At 43.3% G+C, this 13787-nt stretch overlaps 1 protein-coding gene across 1 annotated transcript; it reads left to right on the top strand.

Moving 5' to 3' along the window:
* The first annotated feature begins 7664 nt into the window (after positions 1–7664).
* Positions 7665–11015, top strand: atf3 (activating transcription factor 3). Its single transcript, XM_084699436.1, has 4 exons — positions 7665–7803; positions 8400–8652; positions 8856–8963; positions 9162–11015. The coding sequence occupies exons 2-4, from the start codon at positions 8410–8412 to the stop codon at positions 9450–9452; spliced, it is 642 nt and encodes a 213-aa protein (XP_084555562.1). The 5' UTR covers positions 7665–7803; positions 8400–8409; the 3' UTR covers positions 9453–11015.
* Positions 11016–13787: the final 2772 nt, after the last annotated feature.

Raw genomic sequence — 13787 nt, 5'->3', positions numbered from 1 at the left:
TCACCAGCCAGCAGGGGGCACCACATTGTTAACCACACCACTGATACCTTGTGTGATGTCTTACTAAGCCTGTACTGTAGATGTTAGCGTGTTTTTTCAACATTGATGACGTTTTAGACGCTACATTTATTTCACTTAGTCATTACATGTCTGTAACCTATTTTGGCAAAAGATAAGTGTGATCATTATTGTGCCCAATGTTGATAAATACATTTCATTGCAAAGTTGACTCAGATGCCACCACAACAATTACAAATTTACAGCTGGTCTTAGGTATTACACACCTAGTAGTCAGGATAAGGATTAATCCAATCTGTAGCGTAACAATTGTTTCCGATAGGCCAGTATGTGTTGTGTGAGCAGACACTGTTGTCCCACATTGGTCTGACAGACGGTCTACTGTTATGCTAGGTGGAGGGTCAAGAAGAGGGTGACCTATCATGCAGTTGGTTGTGTCGGTGGACACTTTGCTCCACATTCAATCATCAGTCACATGGAGTTGCTGACATTTGTATGAGGAGTCACATGATGTTGACTGTTGAAATGAGAGGGTATGACTGAAGTCATGACATCATCAGGCTTTGTCAACAAAATTGATGCAAGTTCTCGATTCCAGCATGTGACCTTGGACACAAATACCGCCTGAGTTGTGCTTTACATGACCCTTTGCTTTCCTGTTTTTGCTTTCCTGTTCATTAAAGATCCTTTTAAGTGGAATTGAAAATTAGTTTTAAGTTCATCGCACCACAGAATAATGTGTTGTTAACTACCCATCCAAATTCTAATGAGAAAAAAAACAGACAAGTATGTTAAATTAGGCTTTGAAATCGTGAGAAAATCAGAAGTCTTCTCTGCTTTAGACTGGGGGGGGGGCGTGTCGCCTGAAGTAGCTGAAGCTCCCCCCCTTCAAATTTAATGAATTTAGCAACAACAGCAAAACTAGCTAAATCAATTGCAGATATCAGAACAGACCTACCTGAGTGTTTTATGTATTAATTAGTTTGTCTTTGCATCGTAACAGCTGAGTAACAGAATGCAACCGTCTGTGATCTGGCGTAGATAGGTCACTGTGACGTAGATCGGTCGGGTTTTGGCTCCGCCTATACAAAACCTGAGCTGATAACGGAAGAGAAACTGTTCAGCGGTCTAACGCCGCATTTAAGTGCGACAAAGTTTTTGCGCTTTGCACATGCTTTTAGGAACTCATTTCACATATAATGTACTGAGAAGCAAATGATGGAATTTGCTTTACAGGACCTTTAAGGACATGTTGACGCATTGTGTGAGGTAGGATTAGAACTCATGAATTCAGGGGTGAAGATACAGAATGTCAGGTTTTTGCTATCCCCCTACTAGAGCTGTTAAGCTATGTGCTTTGACATGGGATACTTTCAACAGTTAGTAGTTGAACATTAACTACAGCATGAAGCAGAGGCCACTGAACTCCATTCTCAGACTTTCACAACAATGCAGCCAGTCACAGAAGTGTTTGATATCACTATAGAGATGGAAAGAGTGGGAGCTTAGGAGCCCCACGGTACACATGTGTTAAGTGACAATATTAATGGAAACAGGTACAACTTTGACTACAGTAGGGAAACTGCTGAGTCACACTAAGACAAGCCATGCGAGTATCAGGAACAGAGATGTCACAAGGCAGAAATGGAGCCTTTGTTACATAAATGACATTCATGGCAGGTAGGGGGTTTCCTGTCTGACAGCATGACAAGCCAGCTATATTCACAAACCAGACCACCTTGTAGCACGATTGCTGTCAAATATACGTTCCCTGTAGCCTGTTACTGAACTGTAAAGATGAAGTTCTTACCAGCTTCCTTCCTGTGTTAGGTAAAGTGTTAGAGCTAACCTCAGCTCAGGGCCGACCCGACCCAATAAGCAAACTAAATATTTGTTTAGGGCCCCGCAATTGGTTCCTGAGGGAGCTCTATGGCTGGCCCTGCCTCAGCTTACCTTAAAAGGAGGGGAAGATTGTCTTAAGCGTCAGTACTAAAATGAAACCTGTGTAGCCCAACCAGAAACTCCCTTTTTCATGTGACTGTGGTAGGGGAAGATTCAGGCAGGTGTTGCTGACGATTCCCCATCCGCGGAACATTCCGGGGGAACATTGTTTTTGGTTCCAGAGGTGTTATCTTCCACGGTCTTTCCTGCGGCACAGTCACGTGGCAGATTTGTTTCGGATCTCACTTCCTGTTTCACCTGCGCTGGGATAGGACACATGACGGTATGGAAATCCAAGAGACAGGCAACATTTCCATCATCATTTTGTAACAAGACAACTCACTCAACTTCCTTGTTGAGTTGTGTCTGTGACATTCGGGATTGTTACAATAACTGAAGTACAGAATGCTTCAAGTGGGTAACACAGAGGAAGAGAATGTGAGATCATGCCACCGAGTATGGTATTACTGACCTTAAAGGGCAGGTTTCTAGCTGGTCTGGTGTTTCAATCTTACCAGCTTAAATGTCTGCTGCTAGAGCTATTAAGGGTGAGTCATCGACAGTGGCTATGAATCACCTGCAAATATATCTGTCTGGATCACCCATCCCTCCCCCCTTCTCCCACACAAGGTTAACTTTCACCTCCTTGAGACAGCCTCTACTAAGTGACAGAGGTCACTGATGAACTTAAATCACAAAGAGAAAGGTTCAATCTTTAGTCATGAACCATTTTAAATGATTTTGAACAACACTACAATGATCAGCACAACCACTGCTTTCATCATGTCACTTGTGTATTCTGAGGGATGAAAATACTACAGCCCTTTAAGAGACAAAGCAAGTTAGTCTAGTGAACAAGCCTAGTTACAGGTCTTTATGTTTATGGGAGCCTAGTATGTCCTAGTAAACGCTTGTGGGCTTTCGGCTGTAGTGTTATCTCCTATCCTGGTAAGGGCCTGTCCATCTGTCAAACTGGGCTGTGTGTGTGTGTATTATTGATGATTTTAACCCACCCCATGGGAAATCCCTGCAGCTCCCTGCGAGCTCATTGGTCAGCCGGCTATTGTCTTTATTCCTATTGGTCCCTGAGCGGGAGTGATGCATGCTGCAGTCACACCATGGAACATAGGGATGATGTCACCTCACCTGAGATTCCTGATTGGCTCAAGACTCCCCACTGCCTGCAGTCTTCGGAATACAAGTGCGATCCGCTTCCCATCAGTCACATGGTCGCACCACTATGACACCACTCCAGAGGGCGGCAGAGGGTGAGTTACTGTAACACAAACAGTAACTGGGAACGACAGCCTTGAAACTGAAGAATATGTCTCCTTTCCAGGAAGAGGAGTGACACATTCTCACTGACAAGAATCTACAGTCGTTCCTAGTACTGATTGTCTTGAAGCATTTATGCTTTATTACACCCCTGTATCAAGTGACCACTGGAGCAGGCAGCTATGGTATCAGTTTATAGGTTGCTTTATCCCAATGGTTTTAGAGGTATTCCTGGGAGCCATACAGAGCCATACATTAGTCAAAGACATTTGCTCCTCCTTTGTTTACAATCAATGTTGCTGTCATCCATGCTGTCTGGCATGTGATCATGAAAAGGATACCTCAAAAAACAAAGGAAACTAAGGATGACTCAGCAAACTGTTGAGTCATAGTTTGTCACAGGCACATTTTTCACAGATACACACGGGTTGTAAAGTAGTGGTGCTGCAGGTAATATTCTAGGTTTCACTTCCTGAAACAAAGGAACCACTGGAACCTGTCCCAGTACACTGCAGAAAGTTTAAAAAAAATATATATACATATTTTTTTTGAATGATAGCCTGAGTGATATACGACAAATACATTCCTGAAATGCTTTTTGTACTGCTTAAAGCTAAATAAATTAGCTTTATGAAGAAAGGTCAGTGACAGTAGACAGGTATGGGGATGTCTATTTTACCTTTGGATGCAGTACAATGAGTGCTGAATGCATTTTATGTGATAAAACCCAAAATAAAACACAAACATCCTGTGGGCTTGAAGGTGTAGCTTTGATGAAAAAGGATATGCTCTCCAAAATGTGTTTCCTTTTGATAGAACAAAACAGCTGTATACTTTCCGTTTCTTTGATAATGTATTGTATGAGTAAATCTATCAAGCTTGCCAATACGGGGGAATAACATAGTGCACTCTGGGGAAGAATACAGTTCTTAGTGCCTTAGGTGATTATGGAAGCAATCACAGGGATTTTCAAGAAGTCCAATGGATGACAATGTGTGCATTTACCAAGGAAGAATCTATTACAGTTAATATGAAGGGAAGGTGGAAGCAGTTGTCCAACATCTTACCTGGAAAAGAGAGATTTGAAACAACAGTTTTGAAATGGGACAAACGCATAATTACGAGATCACTCACTTGATCCATCCAATGCTTAACTTAAGCTGTGTCTGTGTGTCTCGCACAGTTTTTCTTGCACTAACTCATGTGTCTGAGAGAGACAGGAAAAGATTGTTTGTGTGGGTTGCGTCAGTCTGTCTTTCACAGTCCGCGTAAACTGAGACAAAAATAAAACGATACCCCGGGTTAACCATCTCCACCTCCATGAGGAGGAAACAAGGTGAATTGCTGTGACGTATAACGCCCCGGGGCTGGGAATCCCTCCTCCGTCTGCAACTCGACATGCCTAGGATGGAAGTCCGCGGCCCAGAGGCCGTCGCCATAGTAGCAGTCATACAAACACAAACACGGCGTTCAAGGGTAAAGCCAGCGCCGGGGGAGGTATGGCCAAGCTCACACAGCTGAGACAGGACTTTATTAATAACTATGACTGCTATTGCTGAGGCACGCAGCCAGTGTACAGTACCGGGGAAATTACGAACTAGTATTAAAAGACTGCCCCGTCAGCCCCCATTCCAATATGGTGATGGTGGGGACCCCCATTTGAGGATCACCCAAAACGCAACGTCACTAAGGCAGCAACTATATTTATGTTTTGGGTCATGGTCACCTTTGTATTCTCAAATATCTAAAAACGGAAGTCCCTCTATAACAGTTCTGATTCAGATTAAGGAACACAAATTGACAGTTTTGGGGGGTTTGATTGGATTTCACAATAACTATGTTTTCATGACTAGTAGTATAACATTGACTAACATATTAAGGGGATTCAGTGTTCTAAGTCATGTTTAACCCTCAACTAGGCTGCGCCCTTTAGTTGATCCTCATTGAGAAATCCCTGATTTATGGCCAGAAAAATACCTAGCACTTTGCTGCCAGTGTTGCTCCTCCTTCTTTTGGAAAACGAATTCTTATAATCACTAAACTAGGCCAGTGAGATTGTAAACTTTTATGAAACTATAACCTCAGTCATTTTTAAGGTAGCCTTCCACAAGTCAGTAAGGTGTGTAATCAAACGAAAATTGTAACTTAACTAATTAGGCAACAATATTGAATATTACACGGTAATAAAAGAGAATAATGTAAGTTGTAGCCTACTATAAAATTTTATCAACACACATTCAAATCCACGTATACGTTTGTCATCTTAGCCAATGTTTGCCAATATCTTATGTAACACGATGTAGGCTACCACAACGAAGGTCTAAAGCCTATATTTTGAATTGTGTATGTATTGCCTGGAATACATATGATAGCCTATTACCTATTACTAGTGTAAGCTAGCGGGCAACACTATCTAACATTAGCCTTTAGCGACACGATTGCTTACCAAACGTTTGTGGGCATATCTAGTGCTTGCAGGGTATTAACAGTTTCACAGCATGACTAACGCTAGCGCTGTTTACTGGAATGTGATGATTCACTCAGATCGAAAGTGCAAATTATCTCCCTTTTCGACCCCAATCTGAATACATTCAAGATCTTTCTCGGTCGCGTGATCTCTTATAAGGGCTTTCCCTCCCATCTCGACCTTACCCAGTTCTCAACTGACTGCCCAATAATGCTTAAGATGAGGATGAGGCGAGCACTTCCCGGAAAGGATGACGTATTCGCCTTCTGGGGAGAATCAACAAGTAGCCTAGCCTATGGGAAGGATTAACACAGGCATAAAGCCTACAGACTGCCTACTAACGGGTCTCTCGTGAGATAAGGCTATGAATTAAAAAATAACGTGTTGTCTGAATTGGAATCTGTTGAAGTTGTATTGAATAGTGTAGTGGGACAATATGTGTCTGTGTGAGGGCCCGCGTGCGTGTGACATTTAAGTGACATTGATTGAATCACCACTGCAACATAGCCTACAAAGCTTAACAAGCAATACAAATGTTCTACAAATGTTCTAGTGCTATATTAGTTAATGTTTCCCATCACTCACGAAACGGCATGGTAATATTGGGGGGATCTGAAACATAAGAGGTCTGTGTTGAATCTGGTTGTTAGTCATATTCCTATATGAAACTGATAGTTGTGGACTCGTTCCGCAGTCGTGATGAGGAGTGTAGAAGTGAATTTATGGGCGAAAGGTTCAATAGGGCAAGTGAAAGCCTACAACGGTGACTCGGACCGTATCGTTACAATGGATGAGAAAAGTTTTATAAAAACTATCAGCGAACAATAAAGATTCAGCCCTTTCCGATTCCAGTTTGAGGTCAGATGAGACGAATACAAAATGAAAGGTCCCAGTGGAAGGACATATTTAACCTCCGTGAAAACAATTAGCCTAGCCTAGGCGAGGCCTATAGGCCTTGCTGGCTTAATTGATTCTCTCACCCCTTATTTAGAGGCGGTGCAGATGAAAACACTGCCTCGCAAGTGCGAGGTCACGGTGAATCCTGCAGGTGGTTCTGAAGGGTTGGGACAGTTCGTGTAAGTGGAACAGACATGATAAGCTATCTTATCAAAGCCTGCGTTTTCCCCACTGTCAGCCCGGTTTGATGGCGGGGCTTATCTAAGGCTTCGGGACTCCAATTTAAAGACTAAAGTGTTTCCTGTGACTATACAACCAGACTACTTTGAAGTTCCCCGCCGCAATGGACTTTCAGATATGGCGTCCTGTTCTATAATATGGAAAATCAACATATTTATTTGTAGTTCCTTGGTAAGGTGTGTATGCTTGTGGTGGGGCAAGGGGTGATTTTAAGAAAAAGGTAGGCTAACCTAAGGGTTTATTTGGGAGGGGCGTGGCTAGCCACGGACGGAGAGTTTTTCTTCGCACACAGCGGAGGAATGCAGAACCTGTTAGCCCCTTTCTTCCAACTATCCATATGCTTTTATACTGCGCAATGACAAACAGACAAGCCGGTCGGTTTACTGCGCTACATCTGAACTCAATGAGTTGGGTTTCATTTCAAGTTTTACGTTTTTACACTTAGCCTAGGCTACATAAACGTGTTTGTTCAGTAGCCTACATCGATAGACTCACTAATTGTCATCATTTGCTTACATCTGCGTAGGAGCCTAAGATAGCTTTTTAGTATCAAATTAGCCTATACTGTTATCAAATCTATGGACACACACTGTTACTCAGCTCCAAGGCTATATACTTCATTTTATTAATTGAACAACAATCTATTTATTTGTAAACTAGTGTGAATGTAAAGGGCCGTGTGAGTTGGGGGGGGGGGGGGGGGGCGGAGACTGGCGCTCTATGGGACACCCGTCGGGCTTGTGGGATTGCATCATTACAAATAAGCCACCGATCTATAAATAGGATGACGTCACGTTGACCTGCCCACCGTGCTAGTAAAATGCCAGAGCAAGCGAACGGTCTATATAAACGGGTGATGCAACGTTACAGCGGCAACTGTAACTTTCTTAGTCAACAGAAGAGATTCACAACAAGCCTGTGTCCAATAAAGGCTTTTCAACAGATCCACTGAAATCATTAATCTGGTAAGTTTGTTTTCTGTGTTCTACGGTGGAATGAGTTTTTAAAGTGAATCGGATTCGACCTGGGATAGGCGCTTTAGACGACCCACTCGGGATTGAATGTTAGGCTATAGCTGTGCCGTTCATAGTAGCGTAAAATGTTAATTTGATCGTTTATATATTTTTATGTCAATTAAACTAGTGTTTATTTAATAGAATACAACACATCGGTTTATTATTCCCAATCATTTAGTTTTCTGTTTCCCTAAATCTTGTATTTGTGGTGCGGTCGGTGCGGTTTTTCTAACAGTAGGTGGTTAGTTGTTTAGAAAGTCTGACTGAATAATGTGTCGGCTACTGTGGCTAGGTTATGGGTCTTGATGATTAGCCTGCATGGTAAAATTATAGGGGATTAACTTGAATAGCGTGATTCACGAAAAATGTAGCCTACCTCGGCGCCTACACCATTTAGGCGTGTGAAAGCACTTGGCTTGCCTATCAGCATAACAAACTTTTTTGTTTGTTTCTTAGACCAGCCTTCTGTTTCGTTCTTACTCAAAATCTGGGTAGCGCTGTTCATTGAGAATGACGTCTTACTTTTTTGGTTTGTCTACTTTCAGTAGGTTCATAATGATGCTTCAGCACCCCGGTCCAAGTCTGTCCGACATCAGCACGTCCGCCCTAGTCCCCTGCCTCTCGCCGCCGGGAACACTTACCCTAGACGATTTTACCAGCTTTACGCCGCTGGTGAAGGAGGAGCTCCGCTTCGCCATCCAGACCAAGCGGCTATCCCACGGTCTCAGCGCGGACATGAGTGACTGTGCGAGCTCAAGCTCGGACCGACCATCCGAGGTCTCTAGTGGCAGGAGAGAGGTAAGGGCTTCAGAAACGGTCCCTTTTTCTACTCTACGTCCCCGTTACATCCCCTTTTGCTATGGTAATATATAATAAGATTCTGTAAAAAATGACATACTTGAATGTATAGTTCCAACCTTTACAACAGACATTGGGGCAGATCAGTTTCAGAGTGAGTTCTGTCTACTGTGTCTCTTTTTAACAAAGCTGTTTTCCCTCAGGTAACCCCAGAAGAGAGTGACAGAAGAAAAAGACGACGAGAGAGAAACAAAGTCGCTGCTGCCAAGTGTAGGAACAAGAAGAAGGAGAAGACAGACGGTCTCCAGAAGGTACGACCAGTATCCCATTTCTAGCTGTTGAGTTACATAGGCAAGCAATGACTTTGAAGTCTACTTCGTAAATAGCCTCACCCCAACGGTTTTTCCCCCCAAATCCAAACGGTATCGTTCAATAACGTGTGTCTAAATCAAGCACAGGAGCAATGAATGATCAAACACCTCCCCCCCCCCCCACATTCCTCTCTCCAGGAGTCGGAAAAGCTGGAGACGGTGAACGCAGAGTTGAAGGCTCAGATAGAAGAGCTCAAGCAACAGAAGCAGCAGCTGGTGTACATGCTCAACCTCCACCGGCCCACCTGCATCGTCCGCGCCCAGAACGGCCAGACCCCAGAGGACGAGAGGAATCTCTTCATCCAGCACATCAAGGAGAGCGCACTCCAGGGGCTAGGCGTCGCCCCCGCCGACCACCTCGACGGACAGTTCCTTCTCCACAGTGGGCACGCCCACGGCATGGTGCCCACTACCTGTGGGCACCTGTGATCGATGAGGCCTGGGCTGGGCAAGCTGACAGAACTGTGGGTTCTACACCCAGGATGTGACCCTCCAGCCAGCTGGTCTGGGATCAAGTCCCGACCTGGAACGATCGTGAGAAGGCCAAAACTGAAGCCAGACCAGCCTCCAGGAAGGAAATGTACACTGTACCCTGTACACCCTCAGAGGGAATGCTGCTACTGTGAGGAGACAGCCAAAGACTCAACACTTCCTGATCAGGGTGGGGTCTGCTAGCAGAAACAAGAAGTACTTTAGGAGGACATGCCCAACAGCATATACGCCAAGGATTCATAGACAGAAAGCACTAAAACAGGGAAATGTTTGCTTTTATTGTTCTGTTATTCCCAAATCTTAAAGTGGTTCTTAGAGATAGGAGACTTAAGTATATTTGGGGGTTTTTGTACCAAAGCACCAAATTGAGTTGTAAAAGACACAATTTAACTAAACACTTGAGCTTGTTAACATGACAAACTTGTCTGGTATATCTTGTTATAACATAATGAACATAAGTCTAAAAGCTGTAGTTTATGTGTGAGGCATGTGTATAACTTGTCGTAGAGCCAGAAGGTTCTTGCTGGTGTTCTTGTGTATGAAAGTATGACTTTGCATCTGTCCAGTTTGAGCTACGATGCCTGTAGCTCGGTGTCGTCTGTGTTTCTCTGCCCTGACTCAACGATAACCCTGACTGCGCTGCTACTTTCTCAGGATGCTCAGAAAGAGTCCACAAGGGCAGAGACATGCATATTCGACAAGCTTTAGCTTCTAGAATTCTCTCCTAAGAAGTCGTGCTCGTGTTTGCTATGTAGTTTTACATCTGAACTGTAGTGTGTAATATACAGTAATTAGTCATTTGTAATGTGCATAGAATTCTGATTGTGTAAACCAACGAACACCTCTTACGGTCCTCATAAGGCTGTTTATAACGTCTGTATGTATTTATTTATCAGAGCTGGCTTTATTACTATAAACCCACCAGAAGGTATCACTAGCTAGATATCAAAGTGTTGTCATTGTGCTGACGTCCGATGTTGCATTTCAATTCTTTACTTACATGAATTGCATGTCATTGTACAAGATGACCTCACCTAACCTCACACCCCCCACACCCCCCCCACCCCCCACCCCGCCGCTGCCAAACACCCCCAAAGTAGAGCAACTCGAAGCTATGATGAAACTCTTGAGAAACTCCTCGCGTTCCATCAGGCATTAGTGACAGTCAGCAGACTGGTTGCTCAAGCCGGGGCGACGTGCTCGGATGTTTGTGGACAACATCCTTCAAGGTAAGGTTTCATACAGGTGAGCATGGCCAGGGAGCGGCTTGTGCTGAGTGCGTCTATGCGGGCACAACTGCAATACAGTGTTTCAGTCACAAGCCACAACAGTTGACACGACAGCTGTGCCATTGACTTTTAGATGACTTTGTTTGTTTGTTTGTTCGACTGTTGGAGTTCTATGGAAAGAAATTGTGCAAAGCTGCAACCGAGTACTTATTTCTAAAATGCCTGTCCACTTTTGTTTTTGATACTTTGTTAATAAAAATGTATGATTCAATGTTTTTTTTCGGTTCCTTTGTGTTTACATACGTTGGATTTGACATATGAACAGACTGGTTGTAAAATGTCATGACCTCTGTAAGGGGCGTGGCTGAGCTCATTAGAACTGTTATTCATCTGAGGACAAGTCACAACATGCCTGTCTGAATTCATGCCATGGAACAGGATGGGGAGGGGTGGAGTATTGGGTTCAGGAAGAGAGAAAGTGACGACACAAGAGGTAGGGAGAGAGATGAGGCAGCGCGAGATGGGGAGGGAGAGGGCGATAAAGTGAAAGGAACGACAATTAAAAGGCGTTTTTTAATCTGGTGCCAGCTCGGTCGTGACTCACTTGTCAACTGTCAAAATGAAACGCTGGGAATACCTTCTCACTCAGTCACCTACGTCTCTTCATGTTTAACAATAGAATGGCATTCTGTTCCTCAACAAGCACGGCTGAAAAATACTGTTCCTGAAAGTTTTCATAAAACGACTCCCGCAGGTGGTTCTACAATCAGTCAGGTTACCAACTCTTTCGCCTTGTTTGAAGACATTTTAAGATGTCAGCCTAAGCTCTCTTTAAAACACATTTACACTACATGAACAGGGGCCTGTGAAAGAAACAGTGAACTGTTTCTTTAATACATCATTGCGTTATGTTTCCTCAGAAAGGTTAGTATGTGTGTGATTTCCTTTGTGATTTCAGTATTGCTGCTTTTCTACATCACCCACAGTTTAAAAATGTCACCACAATTAACCTTTGTTTGACACAATCCATGTCTTGAAATTTAGGATCTTTTCTAGCTTCCTCCCCTTGTGCTCGGGACTCTAGATTTTCTAACGGTACATCTAGTACCTGTAGATAATACCCCTCTCAAACTGACCAATGTTGCAGTCGGCTGTTGTTTTTGTAAATAGTGTTCACTTGCTGTCGGCATTCAAATCCCTTTATTTGCCAATAACGCTTTGTGTGGGCATGGGATTCATTATACTAATTGGACATGTCCCCCCCAGTTTTTGAAAACGTAAAATCAGCAGACACACACAATTTTTTTAAAGAAATTTATATTTAATGGCCGCCTACTGCTTCTGCCTGGTTTTCTTGTGATGATGTGCTGATCCTATGCTTCTCAGTCATGACTTGTAGCTACCATTGCCTCAACTGACATGCTCCAACCCAGAGCGATGACTTGGAATTCAGAATATCTGTGCTTCAACATCCATTTGCAAATGTTTATTTTTATCTCTACTCTTGATGCATGATTATGTTCAGTCTGTGGTATGCACCTCTCTGTGTCACCAGCCATCTCTGGAGGAGGGGATCCCTCACTGAATTGCTCCTCATCTGTGAGTTCTTCCTTGTCTTCCTTGAGGGTTTTAGGTGAGTTTAGGTGCAGTTCTATATGTGTTGCCCTCTGTGACATTGCTTGTAAAAAAGGATATACAAATTTGATACTCAGTTATTTAAAAAAGCTGTCAACACTTTTGGAAACAAACCTACACCCCTATCGCTTCTAACAGTTGACGCAAAAGCGACATCACTATGGAAAACGTATGCTGATATGGAATTTCTAACATGATACTTATTGCACACATAATTACAGACACTGTAATAGTATAGAGAGCCTAAGAGCTCTCTATCTCAGGTCAAAAAAAGGTTACTGGGGTGAAATCCTGTCTTTAGGCTCCGCGTGACGCAAAAGAACAGCAGTGCAGAAATCACAGAGGAAATCGCAACACTTTCTGAGGAAACATGAGGCAATGAATTACTGTGAGAGATGGTTGAACCTCATTCCATCAACTGCAAGAGGTCAGAGGAAATAACAGACAGTAACAGAGGAATGGAGGAAGAATCACAAGTTATAAAGTAAAAGAGCTTCCTGAAATCTTAAAAATATAAAACACTTCCTCAAGGAAGAAAAATCCACAACAACAGTGGTTAAATACAGCTCTGTGCAGTTCCAGAAAAAACAAAAGCTCCGACAATAACTCACGAATCCTCGCATTGTGTGGGTTGCTCCTCACTTCCCTGCAGCGTTTTTAATCGTTATCTCCTAAACTACTTCCTTCAACAGCCGGAGCAGAGAGGAAACTATGTGTGGTGTTCAGATCATTCCACAGAATGGTGGGGGCACCACACATTACTTTACCTGTTAAGAAGATGTGGAAAGAGACTTTAGACGCAAGTGAATCAAAGCAGGAAACAGGAAGCAGGATTTCAAAGGACTACTGGCACACTCTTCAGTGTAAAAATCATTCAACTGATACACTGCCAATGTATTATGATGTTTGTCTAATTTTGTCTAATTAGTGACAAATTAGTGACACCAACATTAGGACATGACAGAGGATCTTCAATGAAGGCAAGGCTTCAGGCATGCAAGCTGTTCATTTTCTGCAGACCTTTTACGGGTCGGTACAGTACACACTCTCACACCATCCTCCCTAAGGCAACTGTAGAGCGGTAGCTTATTGTGTGCTCTTCCCATTTTAGCCACTCGAGTTTAGTATCCACTCACCTCCCTCTTTCCCATCTGCAAAAAAACACCCCTGTTATGAAGTGAAAGAAACGTAGGTGCCCTTTTCCAAAGTGAGAAGGGAAGGTGGAAAGAGAAAAGAGGATGTACAGTAGACAGGTTTGGTAGATGAATATTCTATACATGGTCCACTGTGGTACTTTCATGGAGAAGTGATACATCAAAAGTTCTCGGTGGGCAACACACTTTCCTAGTCAGTTATTTAGGGAAGCTATCGACTGAGATGTTCTTTGCTTAACTCATCAGGCAGCAGA

Source organism: Hypomesus nipponensis, chromosome 6, assembly GCF_054491055.1.
Source record: "Hypomesus nipponensis isolate SF chromosome 6, ASM5449105v1, whole genome shotgun sequence".
Classification (NCBI taxonomy): domain Eukaryota; kingdom Metazoa; phylum Chordata; class Actinopteri; order Osmeriformes; family Osmeridae; genus Hypomesus; species Hypomesus nipponensis.
This window is presented reverse-complemented; position numbering and strand designations above follow the sequence as displayed.

Excerpts from the sequence above, each read along its gene's own strand:
- atf3 (XM_084699436.1), top strand. The coding sequence starts at position 8,410 with ATGATGCTTCAGCACCCCGGTCCAAGTCTGTCCGACATCAGCACGTCC. Across the intron at positions 8,653-8,855 it reads TCTCTAGTGGCAGGAGAGAG|GTAACCCCAGAAGAGAGTGA; the intron begins GTAAGGGCTTCA and ends GTTTTCCCTCAG. Across the intron at positions 8,964-9,161 it reads AGACAGACGGTCTCCAGAAG|GAGTCGGAAAAGCTGGAGAC; the intron begins GTACGACCAGTA and ends TCCTCTCTCCAG.